The 17,850-nt window shown below is 54.9% G+C and overlaps 2 protein-coding genes across 5 annotated transcripts in view; one reads left to right on the forward strand and one right to left on the reverse strand.

Moving 5' to 3' along the window:
- Positions 1–1,899: 1,899 nt before the first annotated feature.
- DOK2 (docking protein 2) lies at positions 1,900–10,911 on the reverse strand. Of its 3 annotated transcripts, none has more exons than XR_014293431.1 (6): positions 10,785–10,862; positions 9,506–9,787; positions 9,195–9,273; positions 8,113–8,297; positions 6,917–7,624; positions 1,900–2,202 (listed from the first exon to the last, which is right to left on the reverse strand). XR_014293431.1 is itself a non-coding variant. In XM_082614330.1 (5 exons), exons 1-5 carry the CDS (start codon positions 10,845–10,847, stop codon positions 6,998–7,000), a joined length of 1,236 nt encoding a protein of 411 aa, XP_082470456.1. In that variant the 5' UTR covers positions 10,848–10,911; the 3' UTR covers positions 6,457–6,997. The 3 variants fall into 3 exon arrangements, 1 of the variants encoding a protein (XP_082470456.1); XR_014293432.1 differs by lacking the exon at positions 1,900–2,202 and adding an exon at positions 6,457–6,805; XM_082614330.1 differs by lacking the exon at positions 1,900–2,202 and having other exon boundaries at positions 6,457–7,624; positions 10,785–10,911.
- Positions 10,912–16,317: 5,406 nt separating this feature from the next.
- Positions 16,318–17,850, forward strand: part of XPO7 (exportin 7) — an 86,136-nt gene continuing 84,603 nt past the window's right edge. For both annotated transcript variants that reach the window (XM_082624802.1, XM_082624803.1), the window contains exon 1: positions 16,318–16,524. In XM_082624802.1, the coding sequence (XP_082480928.1) occupies positions 16,507–16,524 (18 nt within the window). In that variant the 5' untranslated portion in view covers positions 16,318–16,506. The remainder of the gene's footprint in view (positions 16,525–17,850) is intronic.

Consider the following 17,850-nt stretch of genomic DNA (forward strand, 5'->3'; position numbering starts at 1 on the left):
CGCCAGTGTCAACATTAATGGTTTGTTCCTGCGGATTAAGCACAACGGTAAACAAATTCTAATAAAATGTAAATACATCTGAGAGGGATTTAAAAATTAATTTGGCCTCAGTTTCTTTAAGTGGAAGATAAGGACCCAGGCGAGAGGATTTCTAAGGTCTCTTTCTGGCTCAGGCATTCTGCTCCTTGACGTGTTAGGGTAGAGGGGTTTCTCGGCCCCCAGGGCACCCCAGGGCCCCAGCTGTGGAGGAGCAGGGCTGTGACACAGCATGGAAAGGGGCACAGGAAGACAGGCAGGCATCAACAGGGGGAAACCTGCCAATTCACGGTTCTGTTAGAGTTTGGTCTGCCGAGAAGCGCGTCCCATGCCGAGGGCCTGCCTGCACCTCCTGCGCCTACAGGTCTGGCTGCCAGGTTTCCGGCTTCATCAGAGGCGCGGCACCAACCAGCCAGGACTGCAGACCCGATCGGGGCCTCTCACCTTCAGCCCTCCTTCCTGCCGCCCCAGGGACCCCCTGCCTCCGGTCCCAAGACAGCTCCTTTCACACTCCCTCTCCCAAGGATTGTTAGTGGTTCGGGGGATGCCCTGCCCCAGGGCATTTGCATTTTAAAAGAGACCTGGGGAGTTCCCTTGTGGTCCAGTTGTTAGGACTCTGGGCTTTGGGTCTTTCACTGCCATGTGGCCGGGTTCAGTCCCTGGTCAGGGACCTGAGATCCTGCAAGCCACGTGGCATGGCCAAAATAAATAAATTTAAAAATAAAATAAAAATGAAAAATAAAATTTCCATAAAAATGAAAAATAAACAAATAAAAGAGGGCTGCTGGGAGAGATTGGGTGGGTGGGGGGAGTGGGGGTTGGACCAAAATGCTGAAGATGGGACTCCTGGAGCCAATGGGGGAAATGTTTCCGGATGAGGAATCCCCGCAGGGCTCCACAAATCACCTGTGTCCACCCACCCCAAGTAAAGTGGGCTTCACTTATTCTTTCCATCCTGACATAGTTATCCCTGCCTACCTTGTGCCCAGCACTGCATTAAATGCTAGGGGTACGAGGATGAATTAGGTTAAGAATGAATCCCACCCTTAGCACATCTGCAGTCTAGCGGAGAGACGGTAAACCTCCTTCCTGCCCAGCCTCCTGCTGCTGCTGCAGGGCAGCGGCCCCCGGGGGGTATGTGATCACACCCATTGGCAGGCCTTGACAACTGGACCCCCAGGTGCTCCTATCTGGCAGAAACCTGCCCCCACGCCCAGACGTGCCAGCTGCCAGACCATGAGGGGGATGCAGCAGCTCAGATGAAAGGAGGCAATCTCCCCTGTGGCTTCTGCTCTCTGGCCTTTCCTCAGGCCAAAGGCCTTCTAGTCTAGGAAGCAGCTTCCCTCCCAAGCTCTCCCATTTCTGGGCTTGGGAAAGTGCAGGCAAGCCCCACTCTGCCTAGGTGTACAGAATCTGCCAGCCAGGAGCCACCCAGTGGGGGGCTGAAAGGCCTTTGACGTTGCTCCCTTCCCCTCTCCTCAAATGGTCATCTGGTTTTCTTCCTTCTTATCAGAAACCCAACCAGGTCCTCCCACTTCCACAAAGCCTGAGTTCACCCCAAAGCGAAAGGACTCTGCTTCTCTAGGCCTCCATCCCCTGGCTTACGAAACAGACATCGCTGCCTGCCCACCTGGTGGAACCCCTGGGAGGTAAAAAGCAGTCATGGGTAACACGGAGCTCTGTGGTCCAGGCACCATTCTAGGAGCTATGCATTCTTTCATTCACTCAGTCTTCACAACAAGCCTCTGAGAAACGTATTATCTCCATTTTACAGATGTGGAAACAGAGGCACAGAGCAGATGCCCAAAGACACACAGCTAGCAAGGAGCAGAGGCAGAATTCGAATGTGTGTGTGCCTAACCACCTCTACCCAGCTGCCCCCAGAGCACTTTATAAGTAAGGGAAAGCGGTACAAGTTCAAGAACAGTATTATTACCCAAATGCTGTTGCCCCCTCAGGCACACCTCAGGCACTGCCTAGCCCTTTCTGATCAGACACCTGAAAGGACAAGCCTGAGCCGGTCCTGGGCTGCAGGTCCCAGAATTACTTACCCCGGCTCTGGGACTCCAGCTCCCCAACAAATCCCTCAGACCCTGGTGCCCCCTCCCTGAACCCACCGGCCACCTCTGGCCCAGGGATCCGGGAGCTGGTGTCAAGAAGAAGGCTCTGTCATAAAAAGAAATGAAATTGAGTTATTTGTAGTGAGGTGGATGGACCTAGAGTCTGTCATACAGAGTGAAATAAGTCAGAAAGAGAAAAACAAATACCATATGCTAACACATATATATGGAATCTAAGAAAAAAAAAAAAAAAGGTCATGAAGAACCTAGGGGTAAAACAGGAATAAAGACACAGACCTATGAGAGCATGGACTTGAGGACATGGGGAGGGGGAAGGATAAGCTGTGACAAAGCGAGAGAGAGGCATGGACATATATACACTACCAAACGTAAAATAGATAACTAGTGGGAAGCAGCCACATAGCACAGGGAGATCAGCTCCGTGCTTTGTGACCACCTAGAGGGGTGGGATAGGGTGGGAGGGAGGGAGACGCAATAGGGAAGAGATATGGGGATATATGTATACGTATAGCTGATTCACTTTGTTATAAAGCAGAAACTAACACACCATTGTAAAGCAATTATACTCCAATAAAGATGTTAAAAATAATAATAATAATAAAATAAATGCTTGTGATGGAGGGGAAAAAAAAAAAAAAAAAAGAGGGCTCTGGAGGTGGGAGGGAGCAAGGAGGAAAGAGGCAGGCCTGGCCAGAGCCTGGAGATAGATGGGCCCTGCTCCACGCTGGCCAGCGTCAGGTGGGCCTGGGAGCTAAGGAGAGAAGCAGGGCAGTGATGTACAGCCCCGCCTGCCAGGGGGAAGCCAACCTGGTGCCTAATCAGATCAGACACCCCTTCCCAGACCCCCTCATTCCTCCCCCTCCCCCTCCCAGCTCACTGACCTCCCTGCTCGCTTGCCAGCCCCGCCCTCCCTGAGATCTCCAGCTGCTCCTGCTGACTTTATAAAGGGCTCTGGCAGGAGGCGGGCACCTTGGCTAATTGAATCAGCGCCCACGAGGCAGGAGGCAGGAGGCTGATTAGCATCATGGCTGAAAGGTGGTGGCAGCAACTGCTTATGCACAGCCATCAGGGAGGAGTCTGAGTGAGTAGAGAGGCCCAGGCAACCTGGGTCTTGGTTTATTCTGAAGCTCCAAGGTGGGAATTCACCAGGGGACCCTGGCCGCTCCCACCACAGCCTGGGAGCAAGCTTATGGGTGGACCAGGGGCCAAGACGCACACACATGAAAACACACACACACACACCACACCACTGCTATGCTCTGGAAGAAAGAAACTGTTATACAAGGGGAGGCAGAGAGGGAAAAAAAGAAACATGAAGAATGATATAGCATGCTTGTGTGTGTGAACCCACAGTTACACCAATCTGTGTACGCATCTCTATGCTGGGCACCAGTCACGATGCCATTCTTATCTGCCCTGATGTCACCTCTGCATAATAATTAGCAAATAAAAGCAGTCCCTAAGTGCCCTGGTCACGGCAGAGGATCTCGTGGTACCGACAGCTGCCAGGTAGCAGACCTGGAGCCAGGAGACACTTTCTTGGTGGAGCTGTCTCTTGGTCTTACATTGCCCCCTCCCCTTCGAGACCAATCCGCTTCCTCCTGTATGAATTTGCCCCTTGACAACAGGCTGCCAGAGAAACACTGTAAGAAGGGCTTCATCTCTGTGTTTCTGTTTGCGGAGATTCATTGCTGAGGCTCACGCCTGCATGAGTCCATTCCTGTATAGCCACTCGACGCGCAGGCTCCACGCAGCTGGGGGGCGGGGCTGGCCCAGGGAGGGAACTAAGGAATGATGCACGTGTCTGAGGCGACGGTGCCATTGAGGATGGGCTGACCCAGCTCTCTGCAGGAAGACCCGCCCGCCCGGTCACATCTTCTGAGAGGGACCCTGCGGGCTTGGTCAGCATTCTCAGGACTCTCATGGCCCCTCCCACTTCCCCAAACGCTCCCTTCCCCTGCCCCCACCAGCCCTCCCCACCTTTCCCCAGGGCCCCAATCTACCACTTTCCCTTTCGAGCAAAGCTAGCTTCAGAAGGAAAAGCTCCGAATTCCTCGGATCCCAGCAGGAAGGAGAGAGGCCAGGAGAGGAGCAATTTTCAGCTTAGGGTCCCACACCTCTCAGAGGCAGGCTCCACAGTCCTCCAAGCGGGATTCTGAGGTTCTGAAGGGACAAGCCCTGAAATGCAGATTCTTCCAATTATCCCGCATTCTTTTGGGCAGTAAATCCTGAAGTTCCCTCCTTCAGGACCAGGCCCCCACGCCTGGCAGCAGCTAAGCCCCCAGTGGCCTTTTCCACAGGCTAACACTGCCCCCTGCTGGGCTGCGCTGGGATGTCTGCCTCAAGTGCTCTGAAGGAAATGAGGGGGCATCCCTGCCTAAGAGCTCCCCAACTCCCACCTGGAGAGGGGAACTACTGAACCCCTTAGAGGCATTAGGCCTGCCTGCCTCCAGTGTATTCTAAGGCTGGGATTGGGTGGTGGCAACCGGAATAGCCCTTTGGCACAGACAAGAGTCAGGGCTCCTGGAAGGCTTCTCCCTCTGTCTCCAGCCTGCTCACTCATTGCCTCAAATTCCTTTAATAAGGAGCAAAGGCATGGTGTGACATAAAACTCGATCACAACCCACGTGGGAGGCTGGGCAGCCCACAGGTCTCTATCTCGTTTCCTCCCCGGCTCCAGAGCCCCTTTCCAGCTGCTGCTGAGACTCCTCTAGCTGGATAGAGTAAGGCCATCTTAGCCTCACTCAGAAACTAAGCTCACCTTCTTCCCCAGAACTGAATCTCTCCTGAAACCCTATTTCTCTGTGTTCCACATCCAATGTGACTCTAAGATCTGCAGGCCCTATCTCTACAATGGCATTTGAATCCCCAGTCTTTCTGCATTTCCCCTCCCAATTTAGCTCACTCTGCCCCCAGACCATTTTCCAAGGGTTGTCGGGGTTATTGACCTAACACACAGCTCTACGTGACGCCCTGCTCAAAAGCCTTGTCAATAAGATTGGCCATGTGTTGATAATTCTTGAAGCTAATTGATGGATTCATGGGGATTTATTACACTACTCCTTCTGCTTTTGTGTATGTTTGAAATTTTCCATCATAAAAAAGTTTAAAAAAAAGAATTTGTTATTCCTCCTTCCCCTTTAATTAGGTACAAATTCCTCCACATCACGGTTAGGATCTGCCTTCCCAACTAGATTGTCCCGTGTCCCCTCCATTCTTAATGTACAACTCTTTCCTGAGTGTATACGTACCTCCCCCTACACCTCCATTCACGTTCTTCTACCTGGGATGCTCTTTTCACATTCCTTCCCACCCTTGAAGGTCCACCTTAAATGCCACCTTCGACATGAAAACTTTCTTGGTCCCCCAACAAACAGCTATCTCCCTTGATCCCCAAGGCCTTGATTCACATCTTGTGGCACTTATGTCCACCTTTTGTGTTAGACATGTGTGCCCTCATCTCAGCCCCCTCTGGACTGTAAGCATTGTGAGGCCAGGGCAGGCCTTACAAGCAGTGCCCCGTAATATTGGCTGAGTTGGTCGGTAGCAGGAACGTACTGGCATCCCTTTCCATGGAAGTGGGGTGGGTTTTTTTGTTTGTTTTGTTTTGTTTTTTGCGGTACGCGGGCCTGTCACCACTGTGGCCTCTCCCGTTGCGGAGCACAGGCTCCGGACGCGCGGGCCCAGCAGCCACGGCTCACGGGCCCAGCCGCTCTGCGGCATGTGGGATCCTCCCGGACCGGGGCACGAACCCGTGTCCCCTGCATCGGCAGGTGGACTCTCAACCACTGCGCCACCAGGGAAGCCCTGGAAGCGGGTTTTGATGAGAGGAGACAGCACAGAGCCTGCCTGTGGGGAAATGGGATACAAGGGCCAAAGGGGAAGTTCAACGCAGGAAGGGTTCTCAGTGCCTACATGGAGGAACCCCCTCAGTTTAGAGACAAAGAGGGCAAGTTTCAGGAAGGCAAGGGATTGTGTGGAAGTAGTCCCATTTCTAACGCTGAAGAGGCTCAACTCTTGCCTATCTTCCAGTCCAGGTTTACACACACACACACACACACACACACACACACACACACACACAGAGCTTCCCTGCTATTTTTCTGGTGTTGACCCTACCCTAGCAAAGGGTTAGAGATGCTTGAAGATCTTTCCTGGGGCTCCCTGACTTGCACAGACTTCTACCTCTGTGAATAGATGATGCTTGGGATGGAGCTTAGGCCCAGAGACGACCTTGCTGCTGGGAGAGGAGGTGTCAGTGGTGGCTGGTTGAAGCATTCACCCCCAGCAGGGCTGTGCCTGCCCCATCCCCGCCTTGTACACTCATGCCACACAAAAATATTTCAGAAATGTTTATGCCACAGAGAAGTCCAAAACCTGCAGGAAGCTGCAGCCATCCTCCAGGCTGCCCGGAGCCACGGCTGTCTCCTGAAGGGGACACCAGCAGGCAGGTGGCCTGCACAAGCCAAGGAACCAGGGCGAATTGCTGACATCCTTTTGTCCTCTGCCCTAAATCTGGAGGTTCCATTTAGGCCAGTGGGGGGGCGGGGGGAAGAGGAAGTGGAAAAAGGGTAGGAGAAGTATGGGTCTCTTCAGGGCACTCTTCCTGCTTTGGGATGGTGACTCACCCAGCTGTCCCTGGGAGGGACAACTCCTCAGGCCAGACCAAGGAGGCCAAGCCTAGGGCTCTGGAAGGAGTGGAGGGAGGTTCCTGGGTTGCGGTGGCCGAGAGGAGTCGCCAGCAGAAGCTAGAAGGGGAGGCCCACCTGCCCCCCCCCCGCCCCCCGGCTCCTTCTCACCAGCCTCTAAGCCCCGCCCAGCATGCACAGGACCACTTCAGCGCCGGCAGTTGATGGGGTCTGCATTTCCTCCACCCTCCATCACTTTGGGCCTTTCTTAAGTACCATGACATTGTCATACTCGGTCCCCTGTGGCCAGCCAGAGGCAGCAAAGTCCTGTCCCGCTGGGTACACATGCTGGAGGCCGCTGGGGTCCCTGTCAACTGCGGCTTGCGCCCTCCAGGCCTCACCCCGGAGCTCCTGCGGGCTGTCATACAGGGACAGGGCGGCCACCCCCTCAGGCTCATCGTATATGTGGTCCTGTCGGGAGGGCGGGTGCTCCTCGATGCTGTCGTACAGAGGGTCGGCCGGGGCCTGGGGTGGGATGACCAGGACGCCCCTCAAGCTCTTCCCCAGTTGCCGTGCCACTGCATCGAAGGGCACCGCGTACTCCCCCTCCGGGCCCCACTGCAGCCGGGGGGCGGGACCCCGGACGGTGGGCGATAGTGGTGGGAGTGAGTCGTGGGGTCGGGAGTAGGGACTCTCCGGCCGGGGCGGCGCCGCAGGGACGGGGACTGGCTGGGTTGGGGGCCCAGGAGGGGAGGCGTTCTTCTGGGCAGAGATGGCCTCTTCCAAGGCCAGGAAGATCTCATTGCCCTGCCGGGTTTCAAACTCAAAGTTGCCCTCCCCTGAGACGCAGCGCCGGCCTGCCTCAAAGGAAAAGGTTACCTGGGTGGAGAAGAAAGCCGATGACTGGCAGGCCGCTGGGCGGGGCTGCTTGCTACTCCTGGACCCAGCTCCCCGCCACACGCCTGTGACCTCCAACCTCTCCCCAAGCTGCTTCCCCTTCCCTCCCGCCATGCTTTTGCTTACAAGCAAAGCCCTCTCTCATCTTTTCTCCTTCTTCCTCCCATCCATCCGAGTATGAAGCTTGATGTAGAACTCATCCTCCACCGCGCCAGCCACTCTCCACCCTCCCACCTCTCCCCACCTCTTCCTCTCCGTTCCTTCTCCCCGACCTCGACCACCATTTCTCCCTGCCGTGGTTCTCTCCTCCAGCCCCTGGGCTGCGCTGTTTCTCTTCTGCCGGCCTTTATCTCGTCGTTTCTTCCCTCCATTCTCTCTTACTTTGAGGGCCCCTTCGCCCTCTCCCTGACACTCTCTTTTCTCTCACAGCTCATCCTTCCTCTCACCTGCCCGCGGCAGCCCCTGCTCACCTTGTCCCGCCCAAAGCGCCGCAGGAACCTGTAGGGCCATTCACACAGCTGGGTGCCTGACTGAGGGCCGCCCCACAGCTCCAGGGCACTATCCCCAGCCCGGAGGGTGTAGGATCCCGAGAGCCGGCACCTCTCACTGGCTTCTGTGGGTCTCATGGTCACAGCAAACTCCTTGCGGGGGGCCCCTGGGGAGGAGACGGGAGAGAAGGAGGCAGTTCATGGGAAGCAGCCAACCTGTCTCAACTCTGCCCTGCTTTACATAGCATGCTGGGTCTCCAGGAAAAGTATTATCCCCGGCCCCATGACCCTGCAGCCTGCATCCTGAAGGCTGAGCTGCCCTGCGCCAGGTCAGACTCCGTAAAATGCCAGGAACCTCCACCCTCTCCCTCAGGAGGCATCATGCCCTAGCCACATGCACCCCAACCCCGTACCCACATCCTTCCTGCCCCTCTCACCAGAGCCACAGCCTTGTCTCCATCTCATCTCTCGCCCCAAGCCAGCTGCCTCCCCAATCCCGACTGTCACAGCTGCAGATGCAGCTGACCCTGCCCTCCCAGCTCTCAGCCTACCCAGCCCCTGCCCATGCCATCAGGTGCCCTCCGAGGGGTTGGAGCCTCGATGTCCCCCCCACCCCGTGTCCACCTGCTCTCCCCACGCGCCCACCCCGAGGGCTAGACAGATAGCAGGAAGGGCCTTGCCCGGTCAGCAAAAAGCTCCCTTGCCGCAGGACAGCTCAAATCCACAGAAAGAAAACCATTCTTTTCACAGACGATTGCTCGGGTGCCAACAAGGCAGAGTTCAAGAGCCCCACCTTCACCTGGACCCCTCAGCCGGGCCCTTTCCCACCAGCAGGGCCTGGACAAGAGGGAGTGGGCCAAGGGTGCAGGGCTGACATTTAAGGCAGGCCAGCCTCCCCGACCTTGGGCTGTGCCGGAAGCAATGCGGAGAGACTGATAAGGGGGCTGGCCAGGGGCCGGGGGCAACCACAAGGCAGGAAGACTGAGCCGGCAGCCGGCCAGCCCTCGCCTCCTCCGCACCACGCCCTGGAGAGAGCACCCGGGGAGCAGAGGCAGGGCCCTCACCTGTGGTCGCACTGCTGTACAATTCATTCTCCTCCATGCGGGGGCGGCCGCCCTTCCCCTCCAGCTCCTTCCTCTGGCCCTGGGGGAAAGGCCCAAGACTCACCACCATCGCCAATCCCAAGCCCCACCACTGGCTACTGCAAGCTTTCTTTCAAAACACACTCAGCCTACTGCCCTGTCTTTATTCTGAACTGGGATCCCTCACCCCCACCAAGGAACCACCTCCAGCATCCTGACCTTGGCTCTCACAACATCTGCCCACGGCAAGCATCCAGTGCCCCATGCCCTTTCTACAGCCCTGGGCGACTCACGGGCAAGGCCAGGAGGCAGATGGCCTGTATCCAGTCACCCCGCTCTGCAGTGGGGGCCGCCAGCACGTACAGGCGCTCCGTAGTCTCCAGGAAGAAGGTGCTGGTATCCCGGGGGCCGCTGGCCTCCCCTCCAGCCTCAGCCACCCGCAGGCAGTCACTGAGACGGATGACCCTCCGGGGGACCTCTCCCCGGCGAGGCTTCTCCGGGCCCTCCTGGAGCTCCAGCCGGGCCAGGGCGCAGCCCGACCCTCCGTACAGCGCTGCCCCGAACCGGCGCCATTTCTGCCCCCAGATGTGTGGCAGGTGGGGAGATGGAGAGATGGTGACCAGGGGGGAGAGGAGGACCCGGGGGAGACAGAGGTGAAGATCGGGGGAGATCCAAGGAGGCAAAGAGCCTAACAGAGGCCTTAGGAGTTAGAAAGCATTGGAGATCACCCAAAGCAACCCAATAAGAGGCCTACAATGACAGCAGAGAGGAAGCCAAAGGCAAGAAAGGCACAGGAGTGAGCCCCGTGGAGGCGACTGCAGGGCAGGCCCAACCCAGGGGATCCAAGTCAAGAGGCAGAAAACCTGCGACTCCCGGAGCCCAGAGGGGTGAGGAGGGCAGCCCAAGGGCCCAGACTGGGGAGCATGTTTCTCATTCTGTGTGAGGCCCCATAGAAGGCCCTGTCCCCCGGAGCCTCAGCTGACCCTTCTGAGCCTTCCTGCCTCATCCTCTGACAAGTTAGGCCATGAAAGAGACAGAGGAACCCCAGGGTGTGTCCGCTGGGGGAAGGAAGATGTCCTCATGCAAGGAGGCCAAAGAAGGAAGATGAGTTTGGCCACAATGGGGCCCTGGCTCCCAGAGACCCCAGTTCAAGTTCAGTAGCAGCCAAACATACCCCACTGGGGCAGGAAAGGAGGAAGGAACCTCCACGGCAACCCTGAAATACCCCCTCCACTGTGCCTTCCATTCCCTCCCAAGGTGTCCCGGTGAGAAGACGTCACCACAGAACAAGAAAGGCAAGAAAAGCAGAGTCAGGGCCCTCTTTTTCCCCCTCCTCCCGGGGTGACGGCTGTCAGCAAAGAACACAGTTCGGAGCCAGCTCGCAGAGGCAAGCAGCTGCTAAGGAAAGAGCCCTCGCAAGCTCGTACTCTGGGCCCAATGTGGTAGACGGCACAGTCTCCACCATCCCATAAGGGTTTTGGAACATTCCGGGGCCTCCTCTCCTCCCCGGGGAAGTCTCTAGCAGCCCCCCAGCCCCTCGGCTCAGCCCCAGCCCAGCCGTGCTCTTCCTACCTTCCCAAAAGTCTGCTGCTGCTGAAGGTACAGGAAGCCCTGCTTCACCACCATGTCCTCCATCTTCCCACCATCCTGGGCCCCTGAGCTTCAGCTCTCTGCTTCCACTCCCGCCCTCTTTCTCTCCTCTCTGCCCTATGTTCCCCCTTCTCTCAAGTTCATTTCCTCTCTGCCTAGAGATCTGCACTATTCTCGTCTGCTCGATGACGACAGGCTGATAAGCCCTGTGGTTTCTTGCTCTGTGTGTATGTGTGTGTGTTTTCTTTCTTTCTTTTTTTTTTTTTTCGGTACACGGGCCTCTCACTGTTGTGGCCTCTCCCGTTGCGGAGCACAGGCTCCGGACGTGCAGACTCAGCACCCATGGCTCATGGGCCCAGCTGCTCCGTGGCATGTGGGATCTTCCCGGACCGGGACATGAACCCATGTCCCCTGCATCAGCAGGCGGACTCTCAACCACTGCGCCACCAGGGAAGCCCCTGTGTTTTCTTTTTGATGACTGAGTTTCATGCTCAAGCCTCCTGCATTTTCAGTGAGTAAGAGAGAATTTCCAAAAAGCCAAACTCCAGCGCTTTGGTGAGCAGCAACTCGGGTACAGAGACCCAGAAATGAAATTCGACAGTAAAACCAGTAGCCAAAGCCCCCCCCCCCCCATGCTCAAGCTGGATGCTTAGCATGACGGAGCTAGGAGAGAACTTAGAAATCAATCAGCCCAAGTCTGTCATTTAAAAATGAGGAGACTGAGGCTCAGGAAGGTCTGAGGGATGGGTTCAAGGCCACCAAACCAGAACCCAGGTCTCTCAACTCAGTAGGAGCTGAGCCACACTCACACACACTGGACACATTAGCCTCACTACTTTCACACGCTCCACTGCAACTGTTTCAGTCTGTGGGGAGCACTCCCTGTCCCCCACAGTGACACACACTTACACCACCTCCTTGAGCTTCTAGAAACATGAACACTCCCACACTGAAACATGCTATGCTCCCCGAGCACATCTCAAGTTCACCTTCTTTCCAGCCTTTGAGAGCTTTATAAAGACACTGGAGTTCCATCTGAAGGTTATCTTTTTAAGTTACGGTAGCAATTCTTATATTTAAAAAAAAAAAAAAAAAGCTTTAGAATTATCAAAAGTGCTTCATAGTTACCAAAGGTTCCAGGCACACACTGTCTCCAGGCACCTTATCTAACCCTGAAAGAAGGAAGGGTAGGTATGAACACACCTGTTTGCAACTCTCCTAAGGTCACAGGGGCAGAGAAGGAAGTCCTGGGGCACCTGATCTTTAATTCAAGTCTTTTTATTGCTGACCCCTAAGTGGAATCCAGACTCCATGCAAGAAGATACATTGCTTTGGGGAAATCTAAGCTCCCCAGAGAATACTTAACTTAGAGCCAGATGGTTTAGAGAAGTAATCTAAAGGAGGCATGGTGCAGAAATGTTGGGGGAACCAGAGAATTAGACCAGCACTCTTGGGGTAACCCCATAATGGGTGCTTATGTAACTGAACCATTTCCTCTACCACAGGGGTTCCGCTGCCTTAGGAAGGAGAGCAGAACAGTATACCGCTCAGACCTTCTGCTGTACATGCCATGTGCTTTACCAAAACAGCTCTAAAAGATACATGTTATGAGCTCTGGGAGGAGAGGACTGAGTCACGTAAAGCTCACGGCACTCAGCCCAGCTGCCTGGGTTTGAACAGGTGAATCCAGAGACCAAGGGGGAACCAAGGATGTCCGTGTGGGAAAAGCTCCTTGGGAAGTGGTTAGGAGTATGGAAATGGGTGGCCTGTTCCATTTCTCTAGTCCCTTAGGGGAGGCAACATTACCTGGGGGCTGCATGGTGTGTGGTGGACTCAGCATCTCCTTATGGAGTGAGAAAAGAAAGGCTTTTCTTTTTTTTTCTTAGGGCCATCCTGGGGGCTGCCAGAGCAGTGCCTTTCAAACTTCAATGTGCAAATCTTGTTAAGAGTGCAGATTCTGATGCAGTAGGTGTGGAGTGAGATGCTGATGCTGCTGGTGGGTGGACCAGACCTGAGTTTGAGGAGCAAGACAACAGAGGATGTTCCCCCCACCACTCTGATCACCTCCCACACACCGAGGTCGATTGGACACATTCCACTCAGAACCACAGGGGGGCACCCGAGCTTGCCAGATTACTTGGAAACTATTTAAACCTGGAGGCCTGAGCCCCAGGAATTTCAGACACCCCGCATGCCATCCCTTGCCCGTGGGAGCTAGAAAAGTTCTCTTCCTGTGGCTGTTGTCTGCAGCAGGAGTGAACTCAGAGCAACACCCACTTTTCCTAGCAGGACTTGTGGGAACCCCACATAGGAAGTACTAACCCCAGTAACCTTCTGTCTGGCCACAGGCAAACCCTGTGAGCAGGGACCCAGAAGAGATAGCTGCAAGACACAGCAGAGGGGCAGAGAACCAGAGGCCCTTAGGTTACCCAGGCACCAATGATAGGGAGAGAAAGCAGCAAAAAGGAAAGGGTCCCAGTGGTTTATATTGAGGCCCGGGGTGGGGGGGCGGGCGCCTTGGCTCCTCATGGCTCTTATTGGAAAGAAAGGGACACCTCCCCCCACCTCATTTGTGCCTCAATATTCGCCACCAGGATCCTTTCCTTTACAAAGGTTTCTCTCAGCAGGAGTTAGGAACCATACAGATCAAGAGATCACAGCTGAAGGAACTTGGTAACTTTTTGTTCCTATACTCACCAGTGATTAGCAACTAAATCTTTAATACAAAAGGGCTTCTGGGCTTGTCATTGGAGGCAAGAACGGAAGGAGCAGAAGAGACTGATTCCTTGGACAGGTCTGGAGATTAGGCACACACACCCCCCCCGGGATGAATGGGGGGGTGCAGCTACCCAAGGGGCAGCTCTGGACACACAACAGGAAAGAAGGTATAGAATGGGCAAGGAGCTGGGGGGTTCCTGAGAAGGATGGAGGACTGAGCACAGAAAAAATGTGAGCGGGGTTCATGAAAGATTCCATCCCTGCCTCCTCCCACCCCAGTGGTTCCTGACCGTGGGGAGGAAGGACCAGTCTCTTGAGTTTCATTCCCAGTCCTCACCCTTTCTCCACTAAGTATATCATTATTAACATAATAATAATGTTACTTAACATTGACATAACACTTCAAACTCTTTATGTTCTCATAAGACCCCAAATGCACCCTAGAATGAGACTGAGATAGGAAGAATTTAATTAACTCAAAAGTTTTGGTTTGGGTTTTTTGTTTGTTTGTTTTTTTGTTTTTTTTTTTTGAGCATCTACTCTGTGCAGAGGTAGGAGGCACAGAGCATAAACAAGATATATATAGAATCCCTGTTTTCATCGTGGTTCTTTTCTAGTTGAAGACTCAGTCAATGAAAAGAATAAATATGTAACTAAATAGTTTTGTACAGACAGTGATCAGTGCTGTAAGCATGACAGGGAAGGGGTCGGGGACAACTTTCAATAGAGCCGGTGAGAAAAGCTTCTCGGAGAAGATAACAACTGAACTAAGACATCAGTGATAAGAGGGGACCAGCCACTTAAAGATCTGAGGGCAAAACATTCCAGGCAGAAGTTCCTTCAAGGGCAAAGGCCCTGAGGCAGGTACAGCTGGATGTGAGGAAGTGCAAGAAAGGCAGAATGACCAGAGCATTGTGAGCCAGAGGGGACACGGAGAGAGGGTCCCATCACATGGCCTCTTGGGCTGTAGCGAAGATTTGGAATGTACTCTAAATGTAATGGGAGGCCACTTGAGGATTTTTAAGCAGGGCTGTGAATGATCTGATTTATGATTTTAAAAGGATGTCCTGCAGCTATAGGGAAAATGGAGTATCATGGGGCAAGACAGGAAGCAGGGAAAGAAAGGACTCTATTATCAGAGCCCAGGATAAATGTGATGGTGGCCTGGATCAGGGTGCTAGCAGTGGTGATGAAGAAGAGTGGCCAGATTTGGGTATGTACCGGATATAGATTCAACAGGACTTGCAAGTGGATTGGATATGGGGGCACTTTTGAAACACTAAGTAATCAGGGCAACTCCTGGGTTTTTAGTTTGAGCGACTGGGTGAATGACGGTATTGTTTACTGAGAAAGGGAAGATAGAGGGAGAGAAACAGGTGTAGGGGAGTGTTTTGGTGGGGGGGGGGGGATTTGGGCCTGGCCCACAGGGAGCTGCTATTTTCTACCCAATCAGGCAAGTAGGGAATTCGAAGACTGCCACTGCAATCGTCACGTCAAGAAGATACCAAGGAAGCACCTGACCCACCACCCCTGCTCTCTACCCTCAGGGAGCTAAGGATTGGACATTGGAAAGTTTTTGAAAAACAAAAACAGAAAAATCCCACATCTCAGGGACTAGGCCTGCCAAAAGCAACAGTCAAAAGCTCTGCCTCCAAAGTCTTCTCTGAGTGAATCTAATTGGCGGAGCCGAACTTGCATACAGAACCCTAGCTGCAAGGAAGTCTGGGTAATGTAGTTTTTAGGTGTCCTACCTCTGCAAATCAGGAAGATACACTCGGAGGAGGACGAAGCTTGATATGAATGCTGAGTACCAGTCCTCTCGATCCACAACAGAAACTGTGTGTCATTCACTACTATAATCTGTTCCATCGCACGTGGTGGCCCCTAGTCAATACAAATTTCAGACAACCAATACTCTCAGAATCCAGCTAAAATCTAATCTGGGGGCCATGATTGGAAAACGGGATCCGGCATTATCTAACACGGATCATTCCTAGTGGGAAAGGCTGGAATTGGCCTCAGCAGGCAGAGCCTTACCTGACCTGACCCAGAGGGATGGCTTCCCCACTCAGACTGAGCCAGGGGTCCTAAAACTCCTTTATCACTCCCCACCACCACCTCCCCCAGCTTCTGACCCCTCTCAGGAGGCAGCCTAGACTGCTGGTTAAGATAACAACCTATTACGGAAGATCGCAACCGTGTCTTCTGCACGTTTCCAACATCACCACTCTTTGGCGGCTACTTCCATGAATGTTCATCGTGGAGAAAAGAATAGAAATGGAAACAAGAAGATTTGGATTGCTGGTAAAACCCAGCATCAGAGAGCAGTGGCTCCTGTCCACTGGAGCAGAAAGACACAAACAAATTCGGCCACCGTCGGCAGTGTAAAGAATAATGCCGGCGTCCCAGGCGGGGGTTTGGGGCGGTGGGCGCACCGGAAGACCCCCCTGGGGGTGTGGTGTTACAGCAGTGGCGCGGCCGCAGAGCGGTAGGGAGCGTCCGGGGGCACGTCGTGAGGACACTCGGGAAGAGAGGAATCCGCCAGGTGCAGGGGTCTGGGCGGGGACAGGTCCCGGCCCCTCGAGGAGCCCTCGCGAAGCCGATGAGCTAAGGCAGCGCCAACTCCCGCTGCCGCTCTCGCCCGCCCGCCGGAGCGAGCACGGCCCCTTTAAAAAGCATGTAAACAAAGCTTTGTTCCCCCGGCCCCCTCCCCTCGCGCCCCTCGGTCCGCTCCTTCCTCCACCCGCCCGCAGCGCCTCCGGGCCGCTGACGTTGCCGCGCCTTTACGCCATCCCAACGGCGCTGCGCATTCTCCAACCGCGGCCCCGGCCGCCCGGGCCTACGCAGCCGGGCGGTGCTACGCCGCGAGCGCAGCGCGACGAGCCCCCAGCGCGCAGGCGCAGCGGCGACGGCGGCGGCGGCGGCGGCCCGGCCGAGGTGCGCGCTGGGGGGGAGGGGGGCCGGAGAGGAGCATGAATGGAGCAAAATGGCGGATCATGTGCAGGTGAGAGGAGCTGCGGGGGAGGGGGCGGCCACGGAGAGTGGGGAGTGGGGTCGCACGCAGCCCAAGGGGCTCGGGCCGGCTCGAGGCTCACCGGGCCCGCGCCGCCGCCACTCGGGGCTCCGGAGCCGCCGCCCGTCCCGGAGCTCTGGGGCCTTTCCCGCCTCCTGGGCCGGGGGCCTCCTCCATCCCCTCCCACCCCGTCCCACGTCTCTCGCGCCGGGCTGGAGGTTCAGGGATCGGCGCCCCAGCTGGCACAGCCTACATCGCTTATCAGTGACTGTCCTCCCACTGGAGGGAGGCCTCTCGCAAGTCCTCAGTGCCCCGCAAGACGGGGAGGGGAGGGAGACCCCTTGCCGACTCTGTCCTGAGGGGAACTTCCCCATCACACCCGCCAGCCCTAAACAGATAACAAAAAGAATACCTCGCACTGACAAACCTCGCTCTACCGAGTTTTTCCCGCCGCCTTCCTCTTCACGCCCCCGAGTACAAGAGACCCCCCCTCCGGCCTCCTCCCCCCTCCCACGGATGCGTCCTACACTCCCCCACTGCTGATCGCACCGCCTGCAGGGCCGAGCTCCCCCGTCCTCCAAAATGGGTGCTCAGGCCTGGGCCCGCCCTCCCTCCGGTGCCCCTATCCCCAGTGAAGGAGTTGAGTGCCCACACCTCCTCTGAAACACGGGGTGGAGGGGGTGTGTCTGAAACGAGAGATGCAACGTTGGGTGCAGACGTTGCTCTGGAGGGTCTTGATCGGGTTCCAGGGCTGCCCCAGGCGTGCTTTGGGCCCAGGCCACTTTTCTTCAAAGACACGGCACAGGCCCTAGGAAGGGACAACCCATACCGAACCTAATAGTAGCTGTAGGACTCAGGGTTATTTCTTGCAAACTAGATAAAGTTTTTCCTCTCTGTGCTTTAGATCTGATATTTTTATGACAGTTATTGTTACAAATCTGTTGTCAGAAACCTTCGGATTTTCTAGCAGAGGTTTTGTGTTGTGGGAAGTAGAAAGAAAAAAGGATAACAAGTGTCGCCTTATTTTGCATACTGTATAGTTATCATTCCTCGAGTAAAGAGGATGATCTTATTCCTCACATTATGTCTACAAGGAGGTGGATGGTGTGACTTCTACCAATTACTTGGGAGAGAAGGGACTAAATAAATTCTCAGGCCAGGGATCAGTAGAGTAAATCTTAGAAGTGTGAGGTTATCAGAACCGAATTATATCAAAAACCGTAACCGCAGATGGAAGACCACAGGATTTGTGTTTCAAAGCCAGTATCATGGCCTAATTCAGAAGTACCAGTAAAACTTGGTACAAGGTGATAATAA

This window comes from Mesoplodon mirus (genome assembly GCF_964341445.2).
Source record: "Mesoplodon mirus genome assembly, chromosome: 1".
In the NCBI taxonomy this organism is placed as follows: domain Eukaryota; kingdom Metazoa; phylum Chordata; class Mammalia; order Artiodactyla; family Ziphiidae; genus Mesoplodon; species Mesoplodon mirus.